Source organism: Triticum aestivum, chromosome 2B (genome assembly GCF_018294505.1).
Source record: "Triticum aestivum cultivar Chinese Spring chromosome 2B, IWGSC CS RefSeq v2.1, whole genome shotgun sequence".
Classification (NCBI taxonomy): Eukaryota; Viridiplantae; Streptophyta; class Magnoliopsida; order Poales; family Poaceae; genus Triticum; species Triticum aestivum.
Genome location: NC_057798.1, coordinates 20,224,480 through 20,241,042, shown reverse-complemented (window position 1 = coordinate 20,241,042; position 16,563 = coordinate 20,224,480). Strand labels below are relative to the sequence as shown.

The following is a 16,563-nucleotide window of genomic DNA, read 5'->3' as shown; positions in this document are numbered from 1 at the left end:
TTATTGTTGGAAAATCCCAAGGCCTGGCATTTATATAATTTGATTTTACAGGACAATTTAGATGACCCTTGTAGCCTATATGCAATATGCTAGAAAGATATTGTAGTTTTACTATCCATTTCTTAGCAATACACACAGCTCATTTATTCCTGTTCCAGGTATACATCGGTGTTGTCTGCACCAACACAACACAAACTCTCCTTCACAAACTACAAATTCATAACCGGAAATCAGAAATAGCAGTTTTTGCATCTAACCCTATGGAGAAATAATGCTTCATGTAATCTCTCACAAGAGTTTCCCTATACAATGGTTTGTTCTCTTCAGACAACAGCTCCTTGATCGGACCATACATCCTCGTCGAGGCTGGATGGAAATGCGTGCTGAAGAAGAACGCGATCGAGACCCTAGGGGCAGCGTTCTTCGCCAACACCCTATGCTCCACACTCCTGAACCCGTCATTGGAGATCAGCTGCACATTTTTTTTAACAAAATACATATAGTTCAAAATGATCAAGCATTGCTTATTTGTTAAACAAACGATTTAGGATTGGATGGACACGATTTATATACCTGTAAGAGATCGCCGATGTTCACAATGAATGCTCCGGGTGTGGGCGTGACATCTACCCAATGGTCCTCGTTGAAGATCTGTAGTCCGCCGACTTCATCTTGGAGGAGTATGGTCAGGAAGCCGGCGTCTGAATGCCGGCTTGTCCCGATGGCGAGTTCAGGCTGAGGGCAAGGAGGGTAATAGTGGCAGATTAAGATCTGTCCTTGGTCGCACTCCATGTCTGTTAGGTAGCTTGGTTTGAGCCCAAGAGCTTCGGAGAGCAGCTCAAACAAAGTCTTTCCCAATTTATTAACTTGCTCGGTATATTCAAGCAGTGCATCACTGCAAATCAACATTGTAGTCCCAATAGATCAGATCAAGAGTGATTCCAAACTAGTGCCGAGCGATTTTTTATAGAACATCTTTTTGCTGCGAGAAATCAAAAATTCTTCACTTTCCATGGAAAATCTTTTTGCCGTGAGTTTTCAGTAAAAAAATGATGTTCAATAGAAAGTAAAGAAATTTTGATTCCTGGGAGTAAAATTATTTTCTATAGAAAGTAATTTTGTTGCAGAACCTATCCCTGGTCATTTTGTCAATAACCAAGGAAGAATTCACATTAACAACAATACATACTCCTTGCTTGTATAAATTGTACCATCTGTACTAACCGTGGATTGCTACGGTTGTAAAAAGGATGGTTCAACAAGAGGTATTTTGTTGCGTTAGCAGTAGACAAAATGAGTACTATAGTCTCATATGATTGTCAATTACTCCCTCCGTTCGGAATTACTTGTTGTTGAAATGGATGTACCTAGACGTATTTTAGTTTTAGATACATCCATTTCCGAGATAAGTAATTCCGAATGGAGGGAGTACAATTTATGAGAAGAGAATTGTGTGTAATTGGAGTACTACCATGTATCTTAATATGAGACGCTTTTGCAGTTTATCGGTCGCACTCACCGGCAGCTCTCCGGTATGTCGCCGACGTCGGGCGGGTCAGGGGCCATGCGGATGTGGAGCGTGTCACGCCAGTTGGCCACCGGCGACTCGTAGAGGTCGAAGTTGCACTGGTACTTGACCGGCTTGACGGGGTCACGCGAGTAGAGCCGCGCCTTCTCGGTGCCCTCGCCGCCGTCGGCCGCGTGGAACGCCCGCACCGCGTCGGTCGCCGCGGCCATCGCCGCCTCCGGCACGCCGTGGCCTGTCACCTGGAAGAACCCGCACCCTGCCACGGCCTGGCGGACGGCGGCAACCACGGCCGCGTGGTCGCCGCACCCGAGGTCGATCACCGGGATGGCCCCTGGTTCTTCTTGGCGGCCAGTGCCTGCGACGACGGTGGTGTCCTGTTTGTCGTGGTGGCCTTCAGGGACGCGGAAGATGCGAGGGACGTGCGTGAGGCCGGAGGCGACGAGGCCGGTGACGCCGGCGAAGGTGGCGTCCAGCGCGCGGAGGTCGGCCGCGCGGTCGTAGGCAACGGGAGAGGAGGCGGACGACTCCGACATGGTTGGTGGCGTGGGTGTCATCGGCTTGGCGGTTGGAGTGCTCTTATCTGCTGTTGCTGCTCGTGCTAAAAATGTGCCGCGACAGCAGCGACGGGGAAGAGACGAAAGGGCCGGCATCAGCGGCGATGGATGCAGGCCACCAACTACGGTGCCTGCTGCTGCGGTGGCTCCCCAATCTTATCCTACCCATTTTTGGGATGTAAACCTCAGCGTACACATGGATATTCTTTTTCAAAATTAAACGATCTGCCTATCAATGATAAAAACTACATTTATAAGAGCGTTTTTGACACTAGTGAACTGTCACAAACACTCTTATATTATGCCGACTGGAGGTCCCGCACCGGCTGCTGCCCTACAGGGATGCCTTCAAGGGCACCTTTATCGCGAATGGTGGGTATGACCGGGAGGAAGGGGACAAAGCGGCCACGTTGGGGTACGCCGACATCGTCTCGTTTGGGTGGCTCTTCCTGGCAAACCCAGACCTGCCGAAGAGGCTAGAGCTCAACGCGCGGCTTAACAAGTACAATAGGATGACGTTCTACATCTCCAATCCCATCGTCGGCTACACCGACTACCCGTTTCTTCCTTGATGTCTCATTCAACCACGAATAATGATTAATATTGTGTCATTTCTTTTTTTATATATTGTGTCATTTCTACCGTGTATAACATGTCATTGTCTCATTGCCATGTGAATTTCAAATGAAACCTTTTCTCTTTTTACCCGCGTAGGCTTCATGGTACATGTAGTTTTTTATTGTAGAATTTTTTCGGCTGTGAAAATGTCGCAACATTATGGGCGTTTAATTTTGACAATTGAAAATTTTAAATTTGGAAAAATCAATTTTAAAATTATCAAGGAAGACTTCAGGAAAGCAGCACAGAACGCCATCAACGCCGGTACATACATGAGAACATATACTCCGCTCTCTTCTGTTTGCATTTTACACTCTGCTTTTCTCTGTTTTGCATTTAACACTTTGCTTTGCTCTGCACGCCGACGGCCAGGTTTCGACGGCGTGGAGATCCAAGGCGGCAATGGTTACCTCATCGAGCAGTTCCTCAAGGACAATGCCAACGACCGGGACAACGGCTATGGCGGTAGCCTGGAGAACCGGTGCCACTTTGCGCTCGAGGTGATGGATGCCGTCGCCAAGGAGGTGGGTGCCCACCGCGTGGGCATCCGCCTCTCGCCCTTCATGGACTACATGGACTGTCACGACTCCGACCCGCACACGCTTGGCCTCCACATGGCCACGATGCTCAATTGACCACGACATCCTCTACATCCACATGATCGAGCCCCAGATTGCCCTCGTCGACGGCCGGCGGGTGGTCCCGCACCGGCTGCTGCCCTACAAGGAGGCCTTCAAGGGCACCTTTATCGCGAATGGCGGGTTCGACCGGGAGGAGGGGGACAAGGCAATCGCATCGGGGTACGCCGACCTCGTCTCATTCAGGCGACTCTTCATGGCGAACCCAAACCTACTAAAGAGGCTAGAGCTCAATGCGCCGCTCAACAAGTACAATAAGATGACGCTCTACATCTCCGATCCCGTCGTCGGCTACACGGACTACCCGTTTCTTCCTTGATGTGTCATTCAACCATGAATAATGGTTGGTATTGTGTCGTTACTACGGTGAATAATGTGTCATCGACTCATTGACATGTGAATTTCAAATGAAACCTTATCTTTTTCTTAGTTCTTCCCCTTTTTACCCGCGTAGGCTCCGTGGTACATGTAGTTTTTTTATGTAGAATTTTTTGGCTGTGAAAATGTCACGACATTATGAGTGTTTACATTTTGAAAATTGAAATTTTAAAATTTAGAAAGATCAATTTTAAAATTATCATATTCTGAAAGTTTGGACGTGTTCAATTATTCGGGCTACACGGGGGAGGCGAACCTTAGCTGCCACCAAACCCAGCCACGCTCGTCAGCCTCCTCCCCTCGCAGCCGGCGAGAAATGCACGTGAGGTCGCGGCTCTGGCGGGGCACCCCCTCACGTTTTAGTAAATGAACCAGTGTAAATGAACATAATATATAATAAATATAGATATAAATATATATTATAGGTATTAATAAAAGCGGAGTAACGGCGTCTCCAGCAGCTCAAAACAATCCTCTCTTTTATTTTAAATGTATATTTATATTTATATAGATTATAAATATAAATATATATTATAGGTATTAAGAAAAGAAACGGAGTAAGAAATCTCCCTAATAAGTGGTTATTAGGGTTTTCTAATGTGGTGCTTTGCAGCTCCCTAGTAAACACATCCCCAATACTAAACCTGGCGTACATGTCCCACTTATCAATATGACATCTCTCTCGAGACAACGGCGGGTGGTGTCGTCGATGAGGAAAACGGCAGCGCGGTGGGCATTGGCAGTGGCTCAGTGACGTGGCATGTATTGAGGGAGAAGAAACTCCCCCCTCTATAAAGTGGGAGTTGGGGTATTTTTCAGAGAGAAGCGATTCGGTGTCCAGCCTCATCTGCACCCGAGTTGAAGAAAAAAAAAATTCAAAACAAATACTAGAGAAATTAAAAAAAAATTCTATTTTATTTGCATGGTAGATAATTTGGTGCGTGAGGTCCGCTCCAAATTTTAGATCATTTGGACATATGAATAGCTCTCGACAAAAAAGACAAATTTAGGGTATGTAAAGAAGTTTACTGTTCATGTATTGTTCTGACCTAATTTGTCTTTTTTCCTGAGAGCTACTCATATGTCTAAATGATCTGGAATTTGGAGCGCACCTCACGCAACAGGTTATCTACCATGTAATTTTTTTTTAATTTTCTGTGAATTTTTTCTTCACCAGGTGCAGATGAGCCTGGGTTCAGAAATGGATATTCGTGTTTTTTGATGATTACAAAAAAATATTTGGGAAGGGGAGCCACTGTAGCGTGTTTTTTTTTGGTCCAACTCTCCCAGTATCAAAAAATTATTGGGAAAAGGAGAGCTGCTGGAGATGGCCCTAACTTAATTTCTCAGATGTGGTGCTTGGCTAAACGGACAAGAAATTACTTGAAACCTGCATCTGAACCCAGCTAATCAACTACTATTTAGCATCCCTTAATAAAGAACTCCGTAGAACTAGCAGGCACAAGGACCAAATTCAGGAAAAGTGACAGATCAACGATTTATGGATAGCAAACGCCATGACTCCATCAGAGTTCAGAGCACAAATTGATGACCCTCTATCGACTTTGCTCCGGCTAGAATTGGCCGATGACTGTTGTTTAGGCGGATGGTATCTCAGTCTCTCAGATAACCTCGAAAGAATACTGAAATGTAACACAACAATTTATTCATAAAATAATTCAGTATAATACATGTTTCACACCAATCAAATCACGTCAATAGAAGCAGTACAATGGCACACGACAGCATCAATGAGACACGAAGCACACATACACACTGACACTCTGGAAAGACACACACACGCGCGCGCGCGCGCACACACACAACAGTAATATAATGCAGTAACTTAGGCACGAAAGTAGGTTGTAAAGCCTGCATAAGTTCCTCCCAGGGCACACGACGCCCAATATAGATAGTAGGTCGTTAGCTTTTACTCTTTGATAGAAACATCATGGGAATCAGCACTGAACGGTTGATCTTGGAAGCTAATTACTGCTAAAAACAGGACAGTTTGGATGCAGTGCAACAGCTTGTTCCACATGGTATGGGTCGAACTCACCATTGACCTCCAACTCTTTTAGGCTTGGAAGATTGCTGAGGCCAGTAATGGTGTCCTGGCTGATGTCCATGCTGGTGAAGGTCCAAACAATCTTTTCAAGCTTGGGAGCTGTGCCACTAAAGAATTTAATCCTTTTAATGTTGGAGGCACCCTCAATGACAAGAAATTGGATATTCATGAACTCATTAGCGATGAAGGGGAGATTATTCTCTGTGTATGAATCATGCCTGAGAGTGAGGCAGCGAAGTTGTACAAGCTGGCCGAGGATTCGAATAGAATTATCTGCCAAGGATGTCTTGCGCAGAATGATCTCGGCAAGATGTGGGAGCTTTTGAATCCATTCGGGCAACCCCGTGGTGATGCCGTTGATGCTAATGCTCTCAAGTAACTTGGGACCTTCTTCTGAGAGCCCCAGGTCCATTTTGAGATCAATACTACCCTTACTAGCCCAAACTGACAATCTGCGGAGGTGTTCACTCAACGTGACCACTCGGAGCAAATGATTGACATTATCTTGTGTACCATAAATGACCACACCAAGATTTTTGAGATGCTTGAGATTCTCGATGTGTTTGAACTCATCGCCACCTTCAAGAACTTGGACATGCCTCAGTGTCTCCATGTTTGTCATGCTCCCGATGTCGCGAGGCATCCACACGGTGGAAAGCTCCTCCTCGGGCGAGGCACTGACCTGATAACCAACGGGGCCAGCTAGCAGATGCTTTAGCATCGGGAGAAAGAGGCCTTCTGTGGCAGAAGATGGAACCTTGGTCTGTCGAATATCGAGCGTCTCCAATTCATCCAGCATGTTGATTTTTCTGGGCAGCACAGAAATCTCTGTACTCACCATGCTTAGATACTTGAGCTTCAACAAGTTGCTGCATATGATCTTGAGATGCCGGTTCTCCAGTTGCTTGCAGAAGTTCAGGTCCATCACCTTAACCCGCGCGGTCACTCGAGAGAACACAGGGAGCCACTCAAGAAATGATGTGATCTGATCAGGGGCACCTGCTTGCGGTCCTAGCGTTGCTGAAGAGAAGCAGTTGCACCTGCCTTGCTTCTGCTGCTGCTTCTGCTTATCTGATACTTGGTTCCACTGGATATCACTGCTAATGGAAATATGGCTAGCAAGTTTGGCAGGCAGGCCGGCGTCCCCAAAGTTCTCGTCCTTGACTGCCTTAGTAATGAAATCATAGATAATATTTTGCACCTTGCAGGAAATGACATTGCCTAAATTTCCTGTCTTGGTAATGTCCACAAACCCTTGAGCAAGGAGGTCCTCAAAGCAGATCTCAGCTCTGTCTAGTGCTTCTCGGCCATCTCCTTGGGTTACATGGCCTTCGGCTACCCATCTTCTTACCAAGCTAGCCCTCCTGATATTGGAATTTGGGGCGAAGATGGATAGGTAGAGCAAACAACTCTTGTCCATCTCAGGCAACTTATCATAGCAAAACTTCATCATCTTCATTCGGACGCGGAGACGCCGCTTGCTGCCATCAGGATCAGATTGAGATTGGCCCGGTGATGGTGATTCGAGGCTTGTGCACAGGTCGTCCAGTTGCTTCTTACCCGTATAGGGATTAGCATGCAGGGTACCGAGCAACAGCTTCATGCAGAAGAGATCAGGGTCACATTGCTGCAAGACACGTTGTATGCTGTAGATGGCCCCTGTCTCTCTATGGCATTCCACGGAAACCAGCCGCTTAGCTCTCTCCAAACAAAACTCGACAAAGGAATGGGTTTTAGTTCTGTTTGGAGAGAATTCCTTGGCCAGCCCACCATCCTTTGTGGTCACCATGATTGCACTACCAGGGGAGCAGCCAGAGGAATCTAGAATTTCCTTCATCTCAATCCATGGCGATGGGTGGTCTCCATTTTCAACAACAACCAAGAACCTTCTATCTTTGACACACTTTTGGAGCTCCTTCTTCACTTGTTGATTCTCCTTGTCCTCGAGCTGCTGGTCATCACTTGCGCCTCCTTCTTCATGGGCAGCAGCAGCAGGAGCAGAAGCCGGAGCCGGAGTAGGAGCAGGAGGGAGCTGCTGGTCGTCACTTGCTCCTCCTTGATGGGCAGGAGCAGAAAGCTGGTCAATCATGTCCTGGAGTATATGCTCGGGAAACAGAGGCTTCTGGATGGTGACCCAAGCTTTGCAGTGGAACTGGATTGACACCCAAGGATGTTGGTACACTTTCTTGGCGAGTTCACCACCGTCGGCTTCATCTGGTGCTACAACAACAATGACTACGGGTCGTCCATCTGGAGCACTGGCTCGGATGGCCTCGGTTGTACTTGTAGCCGCCGGTGCTACAGGTTCTTCTGCATGAAGCTTGGCTCCATTCTTCAGCCAGTTGATGAGTTGAACCGTTCCAGCATTCTTCAGCCAGTAGAATCTCAGGCTCAAGCTCAGTGGCAAGCAAGCCTCGCCTGTAAGGATCCGCCTCCTCCCTCACAGCGCCCGCAATAATCTGCTTGTCTCTGGCCGGGACTGTGACACCGTACCTCAGACGGCGCTCGCCGACGTCACGCGCGCGGGACTTGAGCTCCCGGATCTGCGTGCCCACCTCATGGCGCCCCGGGATGGTCCGCAGGAAGAAGAAGGCACGGCGAGCGTGGCCCCAGACGCCCCTAGCCCGGGGGGCCGGACCCACGCGGCGACGCAGAACTGCGTGTCGTAGGCGAGGTCACGGACCTGCTTCATCCACGCGCGGACCTGATGGTCGCGCTCGTGCTCCTCGCCGGCCTCGGCGAGGTGGTGAAGGAAGCCGTTCATGCTCTCCATCTCGTCCTTGATGAATTGCGCGTCGCGGCGCACCCCGCCCAGCAGCTGCGACTCGTCGCGGATGGCGGACGAGAGGAGGCTCAACAGCGGGTCGATGGCACCGCGTACCACGTACACGGCGCCGCTCATCTTGCCGCCGGCCGGCTCTAGCTCGGGCCCCTTGTACTACGTACGTACGTATGTGCTAACTCTTCTACAGCTTAACGGAAATACAGTACATATCAACTAGAAGAAGAAGAAGAAGAAGAAGAAGAAGGAGATCGAACTAACAAGACCACGATGCAACACTAACCAACTAGCTTTGGCAGAGGTTAATTATCCTTGTCACGCTAGCTAGTTCCTTTACCTTTTCATTTTGCTTAATTTACCGTAGGTTCCTCATATATTGTACGCAAAAGAATCTTGGCCATGGATCGATGCTGCATGCAAAGAAGCAACGCATCATACATATCACGGCGCTCAAGTAAAAGTGATTTAACGTGCGTTGGTTGGACAACACGAGTCTAAACAATAGAGAAGTGATAGATGATTTATGCGCGAACCAACATGTGGTTGGATGATTACGACGATAGTGGTATCCTAGCCCATCAAAGTTCAAGTCCTAGATTTGATATTGTTGCTCGCATTTTGCTGGATTTATTTCACGCCTTCTGACGATATGCGTTCAGTGGAGGAGACTTCCCGTCAACTACAAAGGTGTTTGTGACAAATTCACCAATCTTTAAGATGATGTGTCGGCTCAGTCTTCCGGCAAAACCTTTTTTTCATTTGGTAACTTTTTAGCATGTTTCATACGTACTATATCTTGGCCATGGATGGATGCCGCATGCAAAGAAGCAAGGTATCTTCCATACCACCAAGCTCAAGGTATCTTCCATACCGCTTGCGAACCGGCGCCTGAAGCGCTCGCGCGATGGGCCGGCCCAATAGGTTTTTTCTTCTCTGTTTTAGTAAGCAAAAATACATGTGTTAGCTGTGATTCGAACCACAAACCTCGCACATGTAGTACCATGGGTGCTACCACCACGCCAACACACCCGATTTTGTTTAGAATGAACTTTTTACTTTCTTTTCCCTTTTCCCTTTTTCCCTTTTTCTTTTTTCCTTTTTTCCTTTTTTGTTTTCTGTTTTTTCCTTTTTCTTCTTCCGAGTTCGATGATTTTTTTTTCGAAATCGATGAACTTTTTTCAGATTTATGAACTTTTTTTCAAATTCGACGAACTTTTATTCAAATCCGATGAACTGTTTTCAAAATTGATGAACTTCTTTTCAAAATTCAATGAACTTTTTTAAAATCCGATGAACTTTTTTCAAAATTTGATGATTTTTTTTCAAATTCGATGAACTTTCTTCGAATTTGATGAACTTTTTTCAAAACCGATGAACTTTTTTTGATTTCGATGAACTTTTTTTGAATCTGATGAACTTTTTTTGAACCCGATGAACTTTTTTCGAATCCTTTAAACTTTCTTCGAATTCAATGAACTCTTTTCAAAAATCGATGAACCTTTTCCATTTTTTTGAAACTTTTCTTAAAATTTTGATGATTTTTTTGAATTCATGTTTTCTTTTTTGAGATAATTTATATTGAGTATATATTAATGTTTTACTGCACGGAATGGTTAACTAGAACTGTTTTCTTGTAGTAAATAACAAAGCTAATTTGGTCTAGTGGTTAGTGAGGTGCACCCGCAACAATCCCGTCCTGAGTTCGTATCCCCAGAGATCCTCATTTTTTTTTGCTTTTTCACTTCAACAGCGAATCCAGTCCTGAGTGCAAGCGCGCATTGGGCTGGCCCATATCAGCGACGCTGCAGGCGCCAGCTCGTTAACGGGCGCCTGCAGCGCTGACTAGGAGCTCCCAGTAAAACCAAGAGGCAAAAGCACTAGAGACCCACAAACTTGCATTGGATGTGATGGTTTAGTCCATAAACTTGCAAAAGGTGATTAGCTCATCCACAAACTTGCAAACTATATGATGGTTTAGTCCACAGCCAATCAGAGACGGCCAATTGGCGCCCAGCTGGTTGCTACGTGGCACACCTGGTCGGACTGGGCCTTTTGCAGAAAACCGCTCAACGTTTGTAGAAATCACGCCCGCGGTCCCTGTCTGGCCCACCTTGGCTATTTAATATTGCGGCCCCTCTCACCTGGTCGGGAAATCACCTGGTCGCCTCAGTTACGGGAGCCGCGGGGAGTGGCGACGGCGTCCGTTCCCCTGACACCAGCGACGGCGGCGATGTCGCCAGCCATCGCGGCGGCCATGGAGCCACCAGAATCCGTCGGCCTCGTCCGCGAACCGGGCGCATTTCCGCCGAATTACGGTAAGGCCCGCCCTCCTTCACCTCTGCTTTCCGTTTGCTTTTTTGGCACTCCCGTGGTTGGTCGCCGGGGTTGATCGGCACCGTTACTCGCCGGGGTTGGTCGCCGGGGTAGATTAGAAGGTTGTTGCGGAGTGGGATTGGAGGTTCGATTCGGTTGCTAGGGTTTATGTTGTTGGAGCAGAGGAAAGTAGGGGTTTAGGGCTCTAAAGTTTATGTTATTTTGCTAGGAAATATGTGGATTTAAGCCTTTACTGGTTGCAATGTTGAAGTTGACCATGAACATGTTGATTCTGAAGATTGTGGCATACTGTTGGGGTTTTGGGACATAAAGGTGGGGTTTTGGGACATAAAGGTGGGGTTTTGGGCCATAAAGATGGGTTTTGGGCCATAAAGTTGGGGTTTTGGGGTAGGATATATGAAAATGTGTGGTTTTTAGGCAGAGCTAAATGAAAATGTGTGATTTTGGATAGTTGATGTTACTATTCTGGATATTGTACTGCTCTGAAAGTCTGAATAATGTTGACAGTACTGAATATTTTCATTGTCTGAATATTGCTGATCATGCTCTGAATTTGTTGTGCAGTGTGTGATGCAGCAATGGGCATGGCTGTGGAATCTACATTCTTCACTTTGTAGATTGAGCATAATGGCATTTTTTGTGGACCAAGTAGCAACCTGGAGTATGCAAGTGCTAGTGTGGAGATTCTGGCATATAAGTTACCTATTGAACTGAAGATGTTGTTGAACTGTTATCTATTTTGAGCTGCTGTTGAACTGCTATGTTGCTTATGTTGCCTATGTTATCTATGTTGCCTATGTTGCAGTGTTGCCAAATATTGTGTTGCTATGTGTGTTGCATTCTACCCATGTTGTGCCCATGTGCACCCATCCAAAAATAGAATGTATCAAGTGCTCACTTTCTGCCAAATACAATGGTCTGAATTTAAGTTAACTGAAATTTGCACTGTTAAGTTAAATGAAATTTGCTTGATCTGAATTTTGCTTGCAGTTAAGTTAACTGAAATTTGCTTGCATTATCTGAATTTTGCTGCAACTATCTGAATTTTGGCACAATGCACACTTTCACTTCTCTGAAAAACAATTTCATCATCATTTCTTCATGAGGCAAAACAATTTTATCATCATCACCATGTGCACAATTTCAGTGCTCTGAAAAACAATTTCAGTTCATCATTTCTTTATTTGGTCAGTACTACATCAACATTTGTGAACATCTTTCATCAGTACTACATCAACATGTCTCACACTAAAAACACCCTACTTGCTAACAATGACAGCTAGCAGAATGGCAAACAGACCAACATACAGAAGAGCTCCAAAACAAAAAATCTTATCCCTAAATTGCTCTCTTTGCTTCAGCATCTTGACAATTGCTCTCTTTTCTTTCTCATTTCTTTTAGTTTCCGCTTCAAGTACTTTAATCCTGGCCTCCAACTCCATATTCTTCATGGCTAGATCCTTAATCCTGGCCTCCAACTTCATTGCTCTGCCATCCCTTTCCCCAGCCCAGTCCCGAAAAAATGATAAGCAATTCAAGTCAAGAACTCCTGAAAAATGATGAGCCATTGCTCTGCCTTGTACTAAGTCAGCCACTGCAGCTCATTATTCCTGGGATTTCTGTACTTACCTTCTTGCCACCGAAGTCAAGAACTGCAGTGACCATGGCGCTAGGTTCTCCAGGCCCGCCGCCGCCCAGGAACCCGTTGGCGTCGACGCCTACTCCAAGGGATCGTAAGCCACCGCTCAGCTTCTCGCCGCCGCCGCCTCCATGGGACGCTCTCATTCTCTCGCCGTCGGGATTTGGACAGGGGAAAGGGGAAAATAGGAGAGAGCTAGGGATTTGGACAGGGATAAAGAAGACAAGTGAAGCAGGGACCGCGGGCGTGATTTCTACAAACGTTGAGGGGTTTTCTACAAAAGGCCCAGTCCGACCAGGTGTGCCACGTAGCAGCCAGCTAGGCGCCAATTGGCCGTCTCTGATTGGCTGTGGACTAAATCATCACATAGTTTGCAAGTTTGTGGATGAGTTAATCATCTTTTGCAAGTTTATGGACTAAACCATCACATCCAATGCAAGTTTGTGGGTCTCTAGTGCTCTTGCCTCTAAAACCAACCATACCGTTCGCTTTGTTCATTTAATAATTTATTAACGGCGTAGCTGTATGGTGGCCAGGGTGGTCCATGGACCACCCAGGAATTTGGCCCATTAGTTTAGTACTTCTCTGAAAAAAAAGGAAGCATATCCAGGCCCAACTCAGGTCTCAGCCGGTCAGCCCATGTACATGCGAATCATTGGCTCGTTTCTTTAGTCTCCTCGTACGCGTGTATGTAGGCTGATCGTTCCTAATTCCAGACTCCTCGTCGTCTCCTCTTCCTCTGGTCTCCGGAAGTCTGAAACCCTAGCGCCATCGCCCGCCGATGGCGACGGCCAGGCGAAGGACGCGCGCACGCACGCAAAGGTACAGCCCCATGCAGTGAGCACTGGTTGTTTTATTTTCTACTTCAATCTAGAGTAGGATTTTTGTTCTTCTCTAATTCAAAGCAAAATTTCCTTTTGCTCTGAAGATTTGAACGATTTGTTTAGAGTGCAAGCTTCAAAGTGCATATGTTGAGAAGGCGGTATACCGACAAATAAGGTGTGTTATATTTTACGCGAATGTAAGACTTGAACATGAATTTTAATATGCTTCGAAAGACCTTATTGATATGTGCTTTGGATATATTCTATGTGCATATGTTGGTTTCTTAAACTTGTGGTGTAAATTTTATTTTGGGCCAATTGGACCACCCTGACATAAAATCCTGGCTACACCACTGTGTTTTATACGTACAAGATCTTGGCCATGGATCGATTCTGCATGACCCGGGCGAGAAGAGATTTGGCAGCGGATCGACGGACTTTTGGTCCGCCCGTCAAATTGCTAAAGTCACTTTTAGCGAGGGTTAGTTGTTATCTTGACGGCCAGATCTAAATAAATGGGTCTGATCATAAGGCTCTGATTACTCTGTGTTATTGTCTGTACATTAGTGAGGTGCGTTTAGAAAAGAAAATATCCACTTGTTTAATAGTAGCATAGATTCTTTTTTTTTCTTTACTAGAAAAGATGCCTGTGCATTGTAACGGGAGAAGAAAAACCACACACCCAAGCCCCTAGATACACATCCTCTATTTCAACATGACTCTAAATTTAAAAAATAGTAGCTAGTTCAAAGTTATTCATCAAATACTAACTGGTTAATTCCACTTAAAAATAAATTGACATGTTAATCCTTTAGCCCGTTGAATGGTAATGCTCTCCTTTTGTGATGCTTGGTTGGATGGTGAATTTCAGAAGCTCACCTCATCTCTCCTTCTTCCTAACATATACTTAGCTTCACTAGGGAGCAAAAGGGAGCAACAACTCCAAGTGTGTGTCAACAATTGCTAATGTCACCACGTGACACATGTGGTAAGCAATGCAAACAATAGAAAAAACAATTGCTAATGTCCCTCTCCAGCATCACGTTTCTCCATCGAGAGAATGTAGATCTTTAATATTTCGTACTTCATATGACAATAAGAATATAAGCCAGGATGAATCAACTCAAAAAATTTCACATAATCTTCTTGATTATGGTTCAAGGATGGAAAAAAATTGTGGGTTTGCAATCAGATTATTCATTGAAAGTAATAGAGTCTTTTTGAACTTTATTATCCATCGGCCTGCTGCAGGCTGACTGGGCCTAGTCGGCCCACCGTAGGCCGATTGGCTTCCAGTCGGCCCGCAGCAAGCCGACTGGGACTAATCGGCTTGCTGTGAACCAGCCATTTTTTTTGTTTTTGGTTTTAGTTGTTGTTTTCTATTTATTCTATCTATCAAATGAATCTGGTTTGTGTTGAAACATTTTGCATAAATTACTAGCAATATTAACAAGCCACATATAAATTTTCATAATTTTTGGAAAACCACATATTTACAATTGTATTAGATAGCTCCTATTGAATATAGATAGGGTTTAAATTTATCTATCCAAATTGATTTATTTTTTATTTTTATAGATGTTAAAATATCAAGGAGAATAGTTTAACGTTTTCTGTGAAACAATTTGAGAATACTTTTGGCTGATGAAACAATTTGAAACAATGTGAAACAATTTTTGTGAAACAATTTTTGTGAAACAATTTGAGGAAAATTATTTTTTGGCTTATGGAAAAATTTGAGAATACTTTTTTGGCTTATGTTCCTCAAATTGTTTCATATTGTTTCAAATTGTTTCATAAGCCAAAAAAAATCCTCAAATTGTTTCACAAAAACGTTTAAACCATTCTCCTCAATATTTTAATATTTATAAGAATAAAAATAAATCCAATTTTGATAAATAAATTTAAACCCTATCTATATTAACCAGGAGCTATCAAATACAAATGTCAATATGTGGTTTTCCAAAAATTATGAAAATTTATATGTGGCATGTTAATATTGCTAGTAATTTATGCAAAAAGTTTCAACACAAACCAGATTCATTTGATAGCTAGAATAAATAGAAAACAACAACTAAAACCAAAAACAGAAAAGGAAAAGGAAAAATGGCCACATGCACCTAGTCGGCCCACCACAGGACGATTGGCTTCCGGTCGGCCCGCAGCAAGCCGACTGGGACTAATTGTCTTGCTGCGAACCAATTAGTCCCAGCCGGCTTGCTGAGGGCCGACTGGAAGTCAATCGGCCTGTGGTGGGCCGACTAGGCCCAGTCAGCCGTAGCAGGCCGATGGTGTTATTTTTGAAAATAAAAATATAGGCGTAATATTTATACAAATTAATTTAAAAATGTATTATTTAAAAAAAATTAGCTCCAATCTATCCATTTGGTTTGGCCAACTAGATTGATTTATCTTCTGTGGCAGAGATGCTTTGTAATGGGTTCAATCTTGCGGTGCTCACCTCGTGACAGAAGGGGTAGCGAGGCATGTATTGTATTGTTGCTACTAAGGATAAAACGATGGGGTTTATTTATATTGATTGAGTTTATTTTGTCTACATCATGTCATCTTGCTTAAGGCATTATTCTGTTTGTCATGAACTTAATACCATAGATGCATGCTGGATAGTGGTCGATTAATGGAGTAATAGTAATAGATGCAGGCATGAATCGGTCTACTTGTCACGCCCGTGATGCCTATATATGTTATCATTACCATGAACAACGTCATAACTATGCGTTTTTCTATTAATTGCCCAACAATAATTTGTTTACCTAGTGTATGCTATGTTTCGAGAGAGAAGCCTCTAGTGAAAACTATGGCCCCAGGGTCTATTTTTATAATATTACAAAAACCAAAAATACCTTGCTGCAATTTATTTACTTTTAATTTATTTTGTATTTTATCTATGTACCTATACAAGATTTAATCTTTGCAAGTAACAAGTTCAAGGGGATTGACAACCCTCTTGCCCGCGTTGGGTGCAAGTATTTGTTTTTGTGTGTGTTTGTGCTGTTCATTGGGGTTTGTCTGATTCTTTTATTGGTTTGATAACCTTGGTTCTCACCGAGGGAGATACTTATCTCTACTGTACTGCTTCACCTTTCCTCTTTGGAAAAATCCTAACACAGCTCGCAAGTAGCAGCATGCTCTAGCGGTGCCACACGTGACATTCTTATTGAAATGTCTGAAATGCAGGG

The 16,563-nt window shown here is 44.6% G+C and overlaps 1 protein-coding gene and 1 pseudogene across 2 annotated transcripts; one reads left to right on the top strand and one right to left on the bottom strand.

Moving 5' to 3' along the window:
• Positions 1-118: 118 nt before the first annotated feature.
• Positions 119-2,187, bottom strand: LOC123043181 (1-aminocyclopropane-1-carboxylate oxidase homolog 1). 2 transcript variants are annotated; one of them, XM_044465547.1, is made up of 3 exons: positions 1,520-2,187; positions 574-895; positions 119-449 (listed from the first exon to the last, which is right to left on the bottom strand). In XM_044465547.1, exons 1-3 carry the CDS (start codon positions 2,176-2,178, stop codon positions 435-437), a joined length of 996 nt encoding a protein of 331 aa, XP_044321482.1. In that variant the 5' UTR covers positions 2,179-2,187; the 3' UTR covers positions 119-434. The 2 variants fall into 2 exon arrangements, with proteins under 2 accessions (XP_044321482.1, XP_044321481.1); XM_044465546.1 differs by having other exon boundaries at positions 119-472; positions 1,520-2,174.
• Positions 2,188-2,846: 659 nt separating this feature from the next.
• LOC123038802 (putative 12-oxophytodienoate reductase 5) lies at positions 2,847-3,657 on the top strand (annotated as a pseudogene).
• The last annotated feature ends 12,906 nt before the right edge of the window (positions 3,658-16,563 follow it).